The sequence below is a fragment of the Physeter macrocephalus genome, chromosome 12 (genome assembly GCF_002837175.3).
Source record: "Physeter macrocephalus isolate SW-GA chromosome 12, ASM283717v5, whole genome shotgun sequence".
Classification (NCBI taxonomy): domain Eukaryota; kingdom Metazoa; phylum Chordata; class Mammalia; order Artiodactyla; family Physeteridae; genus Physeter; species Physeter macrocephalus.
In genome coordinates this window covers 87,833,075-87,848,021 of record NC_041225.1, presented here as the reverse complement: position 1 = coordinate 87,848,021, position 14,947 = coordinate 87,833,075, and the positions used below count along the sequence as shown (strand labels likewise).

General features: G+C 57.7%; 1 protein-coding gene across 1 annotated transcript; it reads left to right on the top strand.

Annotated features, from left to right (window-relative positions):
• Positions 1 to 532: 532 nt before the first annotated feature.
• On the top strand, positions 533 to 9,683 carry FBXO41 (F-box protein 41). Its single transcript, XM_007109670.2, has 12 exons — positions 533 to 1,428; positions 2,955 to 3,180; positions 3,695 to 3,768; positions 4,036 to 4,394; positions 5,177 to 5,418; positions 5,652 to 5,767; positions 5,888 to 6,040; positions 6,206 to 6,301; positions 7,687 to 7,805; positions 7,964 to 8,122; positions 9,374 to 9,489; positions 9,621 to 9,683. Exons 1-12 carry the CDS (start codon positions 533 to 535, stop codon positions 9,681 to 9,683), a joined length of 2,619 nt encoding a protein of 872 aa, XP_007109732.2.
• The last annotated feature ends 5,264 nt before the right edge of the window (positions 9,684 to 14,947 follow it).

The following is a 14,947-nucleotide window of genomic DNA, read 5'->3' as shown; positions in this document are numbered from 1 at the left end:
GTTAAATGGATTCACCCATGTTGTTGCCTGTACCAGTAGTTCCTTTTCTTATTGCTGGGTAACATCCCATTATGAATATAACACAATTTATCCATTCTACTGGTGATGGGCACTTCGGTTATGTCCAGGTTGTAACTATTATAAATAAAACTAATGCTTTTTTTTTTTCTTTCTTAGAGAATTCTCATTCTTTCTCACTCTCATACATGCACAGCCCTCACACAGGTACTGGAGCAGGCCAGTCCCCTCTGGGAGGTCTGGCCATTGGTCTCCCCTCGCCTCTCTCTTCTGGGCACGTGTTTTCTGGGGAAGTCAAATTTTGTCATGGGTGGGGGATACGGGTTGGAGGTGGGGAGGGATACCACCCTCCTAAGGCTTGCTCCCTCTCTTCTAGCCTCCTTGCCCCTGGCCGCCAGCGCCCTGAGTCTGCCTGACCCCTCAGGGAGGCTCGCCCGCGGCCCCCCATGAGCGCGCCCGGCTGACCCTCAGGGCGGCCGCGGTGGAGCCCGGGCGCCGCGGGTACGGTGGGACCATGGCCTCGCTGGACCTGCCCTACCGCTGCCCCCGCTGCGGGGAGCACAAGCGCTTCCGGAGCCTGTCGTCGCTGCGCGCGCACCTGGAGTACAGCCACACGTACGAGACGCTCTACATCCTCTCCAAGACCAACAGCATTTGCGACGGCGCCGCGGCGGCCGCGGCTGCCGCCGCCGCCGCCGCCTCCGGCTTCCCTCTGGCGCCTGAGCCTGCCGCCCTGCTGGCCGTGCCAGGCGCCCGGCGCGAGGTCTTCGAGAGCACGTCCTTCCAGGGCAAGGAGCAGGCGGCCGGGCCGTCCCCCGCGGCGCCACACCTGCTGCACCACCATCACCACCACGCACCCCTCGCCCACTTCCCTGGCGACCTGGTGCCCGCCAGCCTGCCCTGCGAGGAGCTGGCTGAGCCGGGCCTCGTGCCCGCCGCCGCCGCGCGCTACGCGCTCCGCGAGATCGAGATCCCGCTGGGGGAGCTATTCGCCCGCAAGTCCGTGGCCTCCTCGGCGTGCTCGACGCCGCCGCCCGGGCCTGGCCCCGGGCCCGCCTCTGCCTCGCCCGCGTCTCCCTCGCCCGCCGATGTGGCTTACGAAGAGGGCCTGGCTCGCCTCAAGATCCGCGCGCTGGAGAAGCTGGAGGTGGACCGACGGCTGGAGCGGCTGAGCGAGGAGGTGGAGCAGAAAATCGCGGGCCAGGTGGGCCGGCTTCAGGCCGAGCTGGAGCGCAAGGCGGCGGAGCTGGAGACTGCGCGGCAGGAGAGCGCGCGGCTGGGGCGCGAGAAGGAGGAGCTGGAAGAGCGCGCTTCCGAGCTCTCGCGCCAGGTGGACGTGAGTGTGGAGCTGCTGGCCTCGCTCAAGCAGGACCTGGTGCACAAGGAACAGGAGCTGAGCCGCAAGCAGCAGTGAGTGGCCCGAGGGGCCTTGTGGGTGGGTGTGTCCGCGAATGTTCCTGAGTAGGTGACCACGCGTGTCCCTGTGCCGCCACCACCACCGTGAGTGTGGCTATGTATGTGGCCAAATTATATGGGATCTGTGGCCACTAGCATGTAATGGTGGTGCGCGTGTGGCCAAGAGTGTCATGAAGGTGTGTGTTTAGGACTCTGAGTCCATGGCAGTGTGACCGCGTGTGTAAAGACGGTTTCTCTTCCTTCTCTGTCCTCCTACCAAGGCCAGTTCCTGATTGTGACACCAGATCGTCTTCCCTTTTGCCTACTCAAAGACATGGCTCAATTCTCCCCTCACCCTTTGCCCCCGTCAGGTTTTCCCTATCTACTGTATCATTACTGAAAACATACAGACATACGGTCCTTTCTCCACTCTGCCTAACCCTATCTCCCCGTTAAGCTACCGCCCCTTCTCTCCTCCTTACAGAAAAACTCCTTGAAAATATTGTTTCTGCTCCTCATCTTCAATTTCTTTCCCCACTTTCTCTCTTGAACCCACTCTGATCAGTTGTCCACCTCCATCACTATCCTCCATGTCATAAATGACTTTCGTGTTACTGAGGCCAAGTCATCATCTTACTTGGCCCATTGGCAGCATTTGACACAGCTGATCCTTGAAACGCCTCTTTGACTTGGCTTCTAAGATACTCTCCTTGGAATTACCGTCTCTTTCTGTTGGCTTCTTTTCAGTCTTCTTTGCTGCTTCTCCTCATTCCTCTGGTCTTTCAGTGTAGAATTATGAAGTGCACAGATGTTATTTATTTGTCCCCATTGTGATATAAGCTCCATGGGGGGCAGGAATTTTTCTCTGCTTTGTTCACTGCTGGACACCCCAACACCTAGAATGGTGCCTGGCACCTAGAAGGTGCCTGTAAATGGTGAATGGATGCATGAACAACTGTGAATGCGCTCGAGAGTAAATACTCACATGACTCTTAAGTGTACTGTGTGTCCGTGCAACTCCTGGAGGTTGATGCAACTATAAGTGTGCTTTTCTGAATCTGAGAATGTTTCTGAAAGTGTGTGTGTTTGAATGTGTTGGTAGGACTGCGCCTCAGACTGCGTGCCTGTGAATGAACGGGATATGAGTACATGTACATGAGCGTGGGGGGCTGTCTGCTGGGCTATGTGGACTGTAAGTGTGTGCCCGTGAGTGTTTCTGGAGAGGGGAGGTGGCTGTGTGTGACTGAGCACGCCTGTGAGTATTTCTGTGGGGAGCAGCGGTGTCTGGTTGTGTGTTTGGGCCTGGGTGGGTTGGTGGGGTGTGCGTGTTATGACTCGGAGCGTGCGCTTGCATTTCTGTGTGTGCCGTTGTGTTGTGTGGGGCAGTGTTCCTGGGTGTGTTCTGTGCGTCCCCCCGTGACCACGAGCGGACACTGCGGCCCGCTGTGCCCGTGTCTCTCCCTACCGCTCAGGGTCTCCTCCGGAGGGTGGGTGGGCAGCCAGGCCAAGGCATTGGGGTAAAGAGACTGCTCCGGGCCCAGGGAGGTGGTGCAGATTGACCAGTTCCTGAAGGAGACGGCGGCGCGGGAGGCCAGCGCCAAGCTGCGGCTGCAGCAGTTCATCGAGGAGCTCCTCGAGCGGGCCGACCGCGCCGAGCGGCAGCTGCAGGTCATCAGCAGCAGCTGTGGCAGCACGCCCAGTGCCAGCCTGGGCCGCGGAGGTGGCGGAAGTGGTGCTGGGCCCAGTACCCGGGGCCCAGGCAGGACGGTGAGTGCCCGCCTGCCTTCCCTCCTCCACGTGCACACCTGACTCCCAACAACCATGCCTCACACATGGCCTGACAACCCCCCGCCCCACGATGCTCCGTGCTTCCTTCTTTGGCTCTTCCCCATGAGCAGATTCCAGGCCTGAAGCTGGGGGCCAGGAATAGGGGAGCCCCTCTGACAGCAGAAGTGCCAGCCAACCCTGAGGCTGTAGTGAGATACCATCCAGCAACCCCAGTCCTCAGGCAGGGGTTTGCCTCTGCCCATGCCTGCAAATGAGAGCCCAGGAGCCACAAGCCGGGGTCTGGGGCGCTTGGTGGGTGTGGGGAGGGGACTGGTGAGCCTGCTTCTCTGGGCTGTCTATCTGTCTACTTGTCCATCTTTCCCAACTGTTCTCCTTCTTCTCTCTTCTCCACCCCACCCCTTCTCTCCATCTTGTACCCTGTTTCTCCTGTTCCTTCTCATCCTCTGGCCTCCTCTGCCCCCCTGCCCTTTCCTCCCGCTCTGGGGGCCCACAGCGAGAACACCACGCGGGCCTGGCCATGCCTAGCACGTACGCGGTGTCACGGCATGGCTCCTCTCCCAGCACAGGGTAAGCCGCGGGCCTGGCCCGCCCCACACAGCCCACCCTCCCCCTGGGAAGATCCACTGGCCCGCTGGCTGGCTGGCCCATCTGGGCCATGGCTTCTCCTCCTCCCCCCGTCCTCCTCGGGTCACCTCTGTCTGGCTTTCCACACTCAGAGGGGACTCTTGGAAAGTAAGGTGGGTGGGTTGCCCTTGGCCAGTGGTGGGGTGGCATGGGGAGTTCAGGCAGGCCTAGGACCCCTTGCTCCTCACCATCTGGTCCACCCTACCCCAGGGCCTGCAGTCGCATCCCAGCTGCATCCCAGAGCTCAGGCTGCTATGACAGTGACAGTCTGGAGCTGCCCCGGCCAGAAGAGGGGGCCCCTGAGGACAGTGGCCCCGGGGGCTTGGGCACACGGGTCCAGGCTGCCAATGGCGGCTTGGAGCGGGCCCAGCCCCCTCGCAGCTCAGGCCTGCGGCGCCAGGCCATCCAGAACTGGCAGCGCAGACCTCGCCGACACAGCACGGAGGGGGAGGAAGGTGACGTCTCAGATGTGGGCTCCCGAACCACCGAGTCAGAGGCTGAGGGCCCCTCGGATGCCCCCCGCCCTGGGCCTGCTATGGCTGGGCCGTTGAGCAGCTGCCGGCTGTCTGGTGAGTCTTGGGAAGGGGACTGAGAGGCCAGTCTTTCCATGGTGCCGGGCGCTCTCAGGGGACACAGGGCTGAGGCAGTAAATCTCCTGGGCTCCTGCACCGCCTTTCGCCTTGCCCCAGACTTCCCACAATGAGAATGACAAACTCCCTCCCGCACAGGGCCCAGCAAGTTTGGAGCAGAAGCTGCTGGGACAGGGTGGTGCTGTAGCATAGGGGCACTCAGGTTGGGTATTGCACAAGGATGCCACAGCTAAGGGGGTCCCTTCACATGACATTCACAGGAGAGGAGTTGAGTGTTCAAACTGAAGCCTGGGGACAGCAGGGTGAACCCTCTCCTGTATCCACACAAAGCCATGTGCATATGTGAGTGGGTCAGGGTCAGGAGGCTGGAGAGTTCAGGTCAGGGTGCATGGCTGTGCCCCGGTGACTGCTCTGGGCAACCTCTCACCTGCATTCTGTTCACAGATGCAGGGTTTCTATCCAAGCCCCTTCCTTCTCCAACCTTGACTCAGTCACCTCATCTAGGGGATGACTTTGGACTATGTGATGATATACGACCTTAAAAAGAAAGTTCCCTTGAGGAAGGGCCACCTTTTTCTAATTTGCAAAATTAGGAATGAGGGTGATGCAGAGGAGGGGGAAGCAGAGGCCCTTTGTCCCTCCTCCCAAGTTGCTGGTCCCCTGGCATGGTTCTGTCATGCCCATTCCTCCTGCAGCTCCTACCCTACCCCAGCTCCCCACCCATACCCCACACTGACCTTTGACCCCGTGATATTGTGCAGCCCGCCCTGAGGGAGGCAGTGGGCGGGGTCGGCGAGCTGAGAGGGGCAGCCCCTCACGCTCCAATGAGGTCATCAGCCCGGAGATCCTCAAGATGCGAGCCGCCCTGTTCTGCATCTTCACCTACCTGGACACGCGCACACTGCTACATGCCGCCGAGGTCTGCCGGGACTGGCGCTTCGTGGCCCGCCACCCTGCCGTCTGGACACGGGTGCTGCTTGAGAATGCCCGCGTCTGTTCCAAGGTGCCTGTCCCTATCTGCCGCCCTGCCCTCCCAATCACCCTTGCTGTAAACCCACCTTTTCCCTGCCAGAGTCTGGCCCCGCAAGGTCTGGTCCTTGCAACCTTTTACAGCACCCCAGCTCCAACCTGACTCCCCAAAATGCTCTCATGGGGCCTCCTAACCTGGCGCTGGTCCACCTCCAGCCAACCAAACTCAGATCCCCTCATCCCCAGGTAACCCCTCTCTCCCTGCAGTTCTTGGCAATGCTGGCTCAGTGGTGCACCCAGGCCCACTCGCTGACACTGCAGAACCTGAAGCCCCGGCAGCGGGGCAAGAAGGAGAGCAAAGAGGAGTATGCCCGGAGTACCCGGTGAGGCCACGGTGGGTGGGCGGGGGTTGCTTCTGGGCTGCAGACCCAGAGTGATGTCGGGATGCTTCCCAGAGGAGGAGCTGGCCACAAACAGTGCCCTGACCTCTTGGCTATCCCCAGGGGCTGTCTGGAAGCAGGGCTAGAGTCTCTGCTGAAGGCGGCTGGGGGGAATCTGCTGATCCTGCGCATCTCCCACTGTCCCAACGTCCTCACTGACCGTTCGCTCTGGCTGGCCAGCTGCTACTGCCGTGCCCTGCAGGCTGTCACCTACAGGTGGGTCCACACTGCAAGAAGCAAGGCCTCGGGCCCCAAGGATCCCTGGGCTCTGCATACCCTTCCCCCAGGGCTCTCGGGCAAAGGGACCCAAGAGCTCTGTGGCCCAAGGGAGAAGAGCAGAGGCCACCAGAGTTGGTGGCCCCAGCTTTGTCTTTTCAACAGAAGCGCCACAGACCCGGTGGGCCATGAGGTCATTTGGGCCCTGGGCGCAGGCTGCAGAGAGATTGTCTCCCTCCAGGTGGCGCCACTTCACCCCTGGTGAGCTCGGGCAGGGTTGGGGCTGGGTGTGGGGCTGAGGACTGAGCAGATCTGGGCCCATTCCATATGCAGTTTGGGGTGACAGATTCACATTCATCAGTCTGTATCTTTAGGCGACAGGAGCAGGGCTTCAGAATCAGACTTGGGATCATGTCCTGGCCGGCTAGCAGTGTGACTTTGGGCTACCCAGTCGTGCCTTAGTTTCTCAACTGTAAAGTGAAGGTGGTATTAGATCTGTCGATCTTATTAGGACTATAGGTGGCTCAAATGAGATGTGTGCATAAAGGCTGCAGAGCCCACGGTGGGCTATTTCCCACACTAGCTGGAAATAGCCATGTTTGTTTGGCACGTGAAAGACAGTTCAGGGAGGTGATTGTATAACGTACAAAAGAGCTGGTTTTCCGAGAATCCAGGGTGTGAGGTCATTCATCGCGTTACTTGGAATTCCTCAAACATACCGGGCTTTTTCACTCCCTGTGCCTGCCCTGCAAGCCCCTCTCCACGTGACACCTCCTTTTGGGTCCCCCAGTGTCCTGTCCCTAACACCCTGGTAGAATTTGTCACTGCTCCCCTGTCTCCATTCCTCTTGCACCTTGTCCTGGCCCCTGCTGTAGTCCATTTTACAATAATTTCTCTATATTTCAGTCTACACCAGACTCATGTTTCTCAGGGCAGAGGCTGTGAATGTCCGTTTCTGTATCCCTGGTACTGAGCACGTGGCAGATGCTGGGCGATTGTTAAGTGATAAAGTGTTCAGGGAAGGAGCAAGTGTGGTGTGAGTGGTGGGCAGGGCCCAGCGAGCAATGAGTGTGGAAAGGAAGGTTTGGGCCAAGGTCAGAAGGCCTTGCCTAAGGGGTTTTAGATGTTTGCATTTTGTCTAGAAAGCACTGGGAAGCCACTTTAAAAAACGGGATGACATCAGACTGGGAATGTTCTGTGTCATCCCCCCCACTGCCCAACTCTTGGAGGCAGAGACCATGTCTCTCTATGTCACCACTGTGTCCCCAGGGCCCAGCTCAATTGTTCTTGGTCATGACAGGCACTTGAGAAGCTTTTGTTGAATGACTGAGTGAAAGGATATGGGAGCGAGTGGCTGGCTGTCAGCAGCCGCTGGATGAACTGGCAGGGAGACTAGTTGTATACTCAGATGAATATGGATGGTGGTCTGAACTGTGGGTTGAAGAGTTATTCAGGAATCAGAATCTGCAGGTCTTGGCAGGAGGTGAGGGAGGAGGAGTCAGGGAAGATCTCAGGTTTCTGACTTGAACAGCTGGGTGGTTGGTGGGGCCTCGCCTTTGAGGGGCGGGTCCTGACAGAGGAGCAGGCTTAGGGTATCATGCAGCCAGGGGCTTCCCTGACAGCCCTCCCTCCACCCTGTTCTCCAGCCAGCAGCCCACGCGCTTCAGTAACCGCTGCCTACAGATGATCGGTCGCTGTTGGCCCCACCTCCGGGCCCTGGGGGTCGGGGGTGCCGGCTGTGGGGTGCAGGGCCTGGCATCACTCGGTGAGTCTTTCCTTGGGACTGGGGTAGGGGGTGATGGGAAGCAGGCGTGGATGCAACACTGAAATCCCAGAGGGACTCGGGGCTGCAGCCTGGGTGGTGGCAGGAGGTGACCTGGGGTGTTTGTCAGCAGGACCTTGCCTCTTCTTCCCTCTTCCTAGCGAGAAACTGCATGCGACTGCAGGTCCTGGAGCTGGACCACGTGTCGGAGATCACCCAAGAGGTGGCGGCTGAGGTCTGCCGGGAAGGCCTGAAGGGACTGGAGATGTTGGTGCTCACGGCCACCCCTGTCACCCCCAAGGCCCTGCTGCATTTCAACAGTGAGTGATGGGGAGCGTGGGGTGGGGTCCCACTGTTGCCTCTTACCACGTCTTGTCAGCAAGTAGTATAACCGACTCCCTCTCGCTGCTAGTCAGCAAACACCAGCACTGGGGTCAGATTGCCCAGGGTTCTAGAGTTGGCTTTGCCACCAGTGCCTTCTGAGGCCAGTGTGGCATTTAAGGCCTGCCAGCATCTGACCCAAATGGTTCAGTTCAGTGGATATGTATTGCCTTGTGCTCTGTCCATGTTGGAGGCATGAGCTGTTCAGCACCATCTACCATCTACCCCCACACGAGCCTCCAGCCAAGGGCAAAGGCAGAACAGATGGGTTCTGGAACTGGCTGACCTAGGTCTCAGTTCTGGCTCTACTGATTATTAGCTGTGTGACTTTGGGCAAATTACTGTACTTCTCTTGGGTTCTGTATCCCCATCTTTTAAGCTGACTTCTAAACCGAATGAGATAATGTGTGTGAGCCCCCTAGAACAGTTCTCAGGGGGCTCACACACACGCCTCTGCTGGCCCCTGCCTCCCTCCAGCCCCCACTCCCGTCCCAGTCATTCCTCCACCTTCATTAAGGACACAGGTGCCCAGCTGGGGCTGCACACGCCCAAGGGTAGACCATCATCCGGGACCATTTGGCCCCTGGCAGGACCTCACGTCCTGAGCACTGAAGGTTCCTCGACCTTCTTATCATCTCCAGGATCCTCTTCTTCCCCCACTTCAGCCTCAGGGCCCCGCCCTGGACTGACCACCAGAACTAACTGCTTGGCCTCCAAAATCATAACCTTTAGAATCCTCTCAGCCTCCTGACCTTCTTGCTCCTCCTCCCCTGACTTCATGGCAACGTGCAGTCCCTTAAGCCCTCTGCTCCCCGCTTATTTGTTCCCTGCCTCCCCTCTTCCAGTGCTCCAGCCGAGATCCGTCAGCCTAACCTCAGCCGCTCCGTCCTTGTAATTCATTTCCACATGCCCAGACCAGAGCACAGCGGTCCCTTGTGCCAGGGAAGTTGCTAGAGCCCCTGCGCAGCTGGCTGTTGTCCACTCGTCCTCCCAGAGTCCCCCACAGCCTCTGTTCTTTGACTTCACCCTCCACCTTCTCCCCTTGCCCAGTTGAGCCCGGGCCAGCACGGATCTGCTCCCGGTGCCTGGCACGCGATTGTCTCTCAGAGGGTTCTGAGTCTGTTAATTAGTAAGAGGAAAGAAGACAGCCCCATTGCCCAGACCTGAGCCCCCACCTTACCTTTTCCCAGGCATCTGCCGGAACCTCAAGTCCATTGTGCTCCAGATTGGGATTGCCGATTATTTCAAAGAGCCCAGCAGCCCTGAGGCCCAGAAGCTGTTTGAGGACATGGTGACAAAACTCCAGGTGAGCAGCTGTCTCTGAGGCTGCCCAAGACCCCCAGTGGCATCCCTAGGTTGGGGTTGGTGACCTGGGTGTTTGAAGGGAGGGCTCCGCCTGTCTGCCCTGAGGGGAACTAACGCAGGTTTGGTCTGCAGGCCCTACGGCGGAGGCCCGGCTTCTCTAAGATCCTGCACATCAAGGTGGAAGGCGGCTGCTAACCCGGGTGGGGGGCGGCAGGGCCCCTGCCAGCCCCACACCAGGGCACTCTCTTTGGACCTCCAGAGGGACCCTGATTTGTACTAGACCTTTGGAGGCCTAGTGTTATCCCTGGCTTCCGGGGAGGGGTTGTCAGTCTCCTGTCCTGCTGGGACAGTGGAGCAACAGGCCTGACCCTGAGCGCTGCCTCTCCAGGCCAGGGGCTTGGACAGCTGTCCCCCGACTCCCACCCCAACCCCAGCTGGAGCAGCCTTCTGGGCCCAGTCAGCGAAGAGCTGAGTCACACCAGCACTTGGTGTCATCGCCCTGAGGATCTGCAGTAACCACCAGTGGCGCCTCGGCCTCTCGGGCTGCTGGGGCAGGCCTCCCCTTTGTGAGGCCCAGCCTCCTGGTCGGGAGCCTGTGTTAAGCTCCAGGCCAGAGGGTCGCTCCACAAGGCAGCTCGGACTTGGCAAGGAGGACTCTTCTCTTCCCTCTGCCGTGTCCCAGCCTTCTGTGGGGCACCCCCTCCAGGCAGCCCGCCGGGGCTCTGGGTCCGTATTTTCCAGGGATAACCCTAGGGGTCTGGGGATGCGGCCAGCCGAAAGTGAGAGGTAGGGGTGCAGCGAGGTAGTGGGGTGGGCGTGGAAGGGCAAGACGTTCGTCCAGAACTTCTCCCCAGGACATTGAGACCACCCCTCCCAAGGTAGAGAAGACTTCGAGTTTTTATTGCTGGAGAAAAGACAAGATCCCTCCCAGCCACCACATACCCACGACACACCAGAACTAAATTCAGAGCTAAAAGGTGCATGTTTCTATAAATTCCACCAATCCCGAGCCTCTGGGAAACGGTGTCAGCAGCGAGAAGCAGTTCCTGTCCTCAAGAAATGTACTTCTAATCCGGGTGCTTGGGCAGGAATCTGATGGTCTTTGGGTCCCCAAGGCTACGTGAGAGGGAATCACTAGGCTGCCCTCTGTGCTAGGGCCTGGAGGAGTCCGGAAGGAGGGTGGTTTAGTTTGCTTCCTCGTCTGGCTAGCTTGCTTGAAGATGTGGCTTTGGTAGGGAGCCAGACCCATGGGGCCAAGAAAGAGGAAGAGCACCCCCCTCACTGGACTTGCCTCCCTCCTCAATCTCCACTGGCCCCGCAGGCTGAGGGCTGTGTTGGGGGTCTTCTGCCAGGGGCAGTGCTGGGACCTGAGCCAGAAGCACTGGCTTAAAATGCAAATGGGGGCTTTCACTGACCCTTGCATGGTTCCCAGAGGGCTAGGTCCTGGCACTATGGCTCTAAAGACTCAGGTCTCCCCAGTTCTGCCTCTCAGGACTCCCACGGTGGCGCAAAGGCCGTGGGTCCTGCCAACCTTCATTTGGAAAGTTCTTTCAAACATTGATCTAGGTCCATCTTAGGGTTTCCTTCTCTCCTGTTACTGGGTGGGCTCTCAGCCCTAATCATTAGGCCACTGGTTCTGGCTGGGGCTGGGCTCCTCTAGTTTCTCAGTCCTTTCCAGAAACCCAACTTTCTGCCACAACCTGGCACGGACATCAACCCCGCTCTGGGTTACCCTGCAACAAGGCCTCCAGAGCTGGGACCCCACAGGATCAGAAGTGTACCCAGCTCTCCTGGTTCCCCACTCAGCTGTGTCCTGGCTGTTTTCATTGTTGATGATTTTCCTCCCGTGGCTTGTTCGGGCCCTGCCCTTTGAAGACCCCAAATATCAAGGGTGGCATGTTGGCAACTCCCTGTCCAGTCCTGCATGAAGCCTTGGCTGTGTGGCATCCCCACCCCAGAGCAGCTGGTTCCATTGGCTCTTAACCTCCCCAGCCCTGTCCCCAGGAGTCACGAAGGAGAAGCACAACTTTCCTCTGTTCTGGGGCCTGGAAGGGAGGTGGAAGTCTACTCGGCCTGGTGGCCCTGGGTGTGTCTGTTCTGCTTTGCCAACTGCATCCTCCCTCCGTAGCCCCTGCTCCCTGTGACCCCAGGATGTCTCCTGGACAAAGCACAAAGGGATGCCCTGCTTGGCCTGAGCCTATCCTACTGGGGGGCTTTTTCTGCCCTAGGTAGCCTCCATCCCTGAATACAAGGCTTTGGGCAATTTCTCCCTGGGAAGATGCCCGCTGGAATGCCTGGCATCAGTTCTGGGAAAGGTCAGGGTGCACAGGCAGCAGGCTTGAGTGGGAGAAAGGTGGTGCTGAAAGGCCTGACAGTTGTCGTAGGTTCCTCTGGGCAGTAGCGCCAAGCACCACCAGCACTGGGGCAGCAGAGTGAACAAGACTCCCCTCTCCTGCTGGTGGGAAGTTTGCCTCTCAACAAGTTGGGCTGTTTCCGGGAAACCCGCCAAGCCCCCCGCCCTGTATTTTCTAGCTGAGTGTGTGAGGGCTGCGTGGGGTGCATATTGCACAGGTCCAAGCCTCTGCCCATGGGAACGATGGGTCACAGCCTGTACCGCTGCACACCTGGGGCTGACAGACTTGCGTGCCCTGGCCTTCATATCTGCCCTGAGAACTGGCGGGTTTGCGGGCTCCCCACCAGCTTGATGCTGTTTTTGCCTCTCCTCAGGGGGATGAGCCCTGCAGCTGAGTGGAGAGCTTTTGTTCACTTGATCACTTCTCTGGCAAGCACGCAGCTAGGGCTGAAGATGGCGAACAGGGATGGAGGGCCTGGCCGTCCCTAGGAGCACCTTATCCTTCACTCACCCACAGGAGAGCCCTCTTCCACATCTCACACCTGATGAGATGCAAAAGAGGAGTATCTGTGAGAGCAAACCAACACAGGCCCTGCTCCAGGGGTCCCAGCATGTGTAGAGGCCCCATGGGTGATGGCCACTTGGTGTCCTTACCACCTTTCCTTGCCAGCCCAGCGCCTGGGAGGCTTGGGGTATTTGGCTTGAGTATATCATGCTTTATTCAGGCTGCCTCCCCACAGCACTGGCAGAGAACAAAGGAGATGCTATATCTGCATCCCTGAGGGAGAGAAAGTGGGCTGCCCAGAACCATGGCTTTTCACTGGCCAGGAGACCACCTAAGGACCAAGGCAGCTCATGTTTTCCTAGTCCCATGAGAGTGGAGTTTGAGCCAGTCCCTCAGCAATTGCTGGGAAAAAAAAAAAAAAAAAGCGCCACCTCCTTCCCAAGGCCTGCTGCTCCAAGGTTTGACTCTGTCCTTTGCCTTTGGGTCCCGCCTGTCCCCCTGGTCCTGGTCTCTAGTCCTCTGGGCTGCCGGTGGGGAGCTGCCCATGCCCCAGTCCCTCTTGGGCACTAAGTTGAAGATCTTTCCAGAGGGACTATTGGTGCCAAAGACCCAGTTCCTGGTGGACTTGGGGTGAAAACAGGAGAGATGGTGACTGGGTGCAGGGCCCAAGTGCCCAGAGGAGTTAACTCACACCAGTGGGATCTGTCCCAGCCCATCAGTCCCTGAGGAGTGGAACTTCCCTCCCCCAGGGGCCTAGCACTTCTCTTTTTACCCCTGGTGGCTGTGCTTTCTCACCCAGCCTTGTCCCAGGCCCCATTTCTGTATATATTGCTGTGTATCGTGTGTGTATTTATTCCCGGACAAGTGTGTTCATCTACAGCCTTGCCTGAGGATAAGGTTTAGGATTGGGTGAAGATCAGAATACCAGGGCCAACTAAGGCAACCAGCTCCTAGTCTGACCCCAACCCCTTGGGACCCTGGCCAGTCCCAAGACCGCCCCGACAATCAGGCAGGCTTCCCCGCCACAAGTCTGAGCCTTGTCTGCCACTGCTGGCAGGGCCCCAGGCCTCAGCTTTGCCCTGGCAGGGGTCTTGCATGCAGGGGCAGACTCGCCTCATGGCTGGTGCCAGTAGGCCTGGCTCTAGTGAGCCCTGCTGGCGGGGACCTCCATAACTGGCCCCAGGCCCTGCCTTCCCTGCACAGCCAGGCTGCAGTGGGCCTGAGCAGTGAGAAGGGAGCTTCCCTCACCCCAAGCACATCAGGCAGAGGGGTGGAGAGCATTTTTTGGTTTTGTTTCTGAAGTGGCGCCAGTACCTCCAGCCCCCAGGGGGCCTTCCCTGGCCCCACTTTTCTGCCCCACCCAGGCATCACCATCCCAGCACTTTGCTCCACATCACCCATAGATGCCCTTTGCTGAATGTACCCGAGCGTATGTATTTAAAAGGACTCAAATGGGCATCAGAATTTGTGGCTCTGTATCCAATAAAAGATGGTGAAACTGGAATCATATCTGCCTCAGGGAAGTAAATGGCTAGGTGGCCACATTTTCAAGTCTGTCACCAAACATTCCTTCAGCTGAAATGCACTGAGGTAGGAAGGAGGTGGATGATCTGAATGGCATCAGTGAGGTGAACTGAAGCGTTAGGAAGACCTGTCTCAGGACAGTAGACATCATTGCTGGAGGAAGCCCGTGCAGGTTACTGACCGTGCCATAGCTTTCAGTGTGTGCAGGAAGATAAAGAGCCTCAGGGTGTCCTTTCTGACTCTCAGCCAGGAGAAGCCATCTTTAAGGGCAACCCCAGCACAAAAATAGCAGGAACAGCACACACTTGCCCATCCCCTCACTCACTGGCTTGGTAACCTCAGGATGCTCTGGCCAATCTGACTTTGGACTGATGGAGACCAGTTCCCCATCATGGTCTGGCTCAACTTTCCCATTTTACAAAATGGGTTTGCCCCACTGATTTGATTACTCAGGTCTTGAAACATTTAAAATCAGAAAGAACAGGTGTTTAGGCTTAAACTGTGTGTGGCTCTAGCATCAAACAAGTAGATGAGCACTTATCCCCACAACTCTGAGTCAGCTATTACCGTTATGCAGGTAGAACAGCTGAAAAAATTTACTTATAGACCATCAAGTTAGGAGGGATGCCAAACTCTGAAGTCTGGAGCTGCCACCACCCCCATTCTGCTTTTGAGTTCATCTGACTTGGCTGGAACGCAGAGATTTTTTAAAAAATCACTTCCCAGATTTAGGGAGCAGAAGCTTCCTATTAATTACAGGTAGCTGCAGGCCAACTCTCAGAACTAGCAATAAACAAGGAGGCAGTTAGACTGCTGATTTTATCTGTGCTGGCCGTTCTAAACTTCCACTGGTCAGAAGAAGGCAGAAAGGACCACTGGTGGCTGAACTGAGAAGACCGGGTGGCTCCTTCAGCCTCCTCCTCAATGAACTTAGTTCTAAGAAGTCACAAGAGTTTTGAAACCATCTGTCCTCTCTGAAACATTCCTCCGAAAGCCCTCAACCTCAAGATCTTGAAAAAGAGGGATGAAAAGACTGAGCCAAAAGAATACAGAAGTAGAAGGGGTAGACAAGGTAAC

Excerpts from the sequence above, each read along its gene's own strand:
- FBXO41 (XM_007109670.2), top strand. The coding sequence starts at position 533 with ATGGCCTCGCTGGACCTGCCCTACCGCTGCCCCCGCTGCGGGGAGCAC. Across the intron at positions 6,041-6,205 it reads CTGCAGGCTGTCACCTACAG|AAGCGCCACAGACCCGGTGG; the intron begins GTGGGTCCACAC and ends TCTTTTCAACAG. Across the intron at positions 9,490-9,620 it reads ACATGGTGACAAAACTCCAG|GCCCTACGGCGGAGGCCCGG; the intron begins GTGAGCAGCTGT and ends TTTGGTCTGCAG.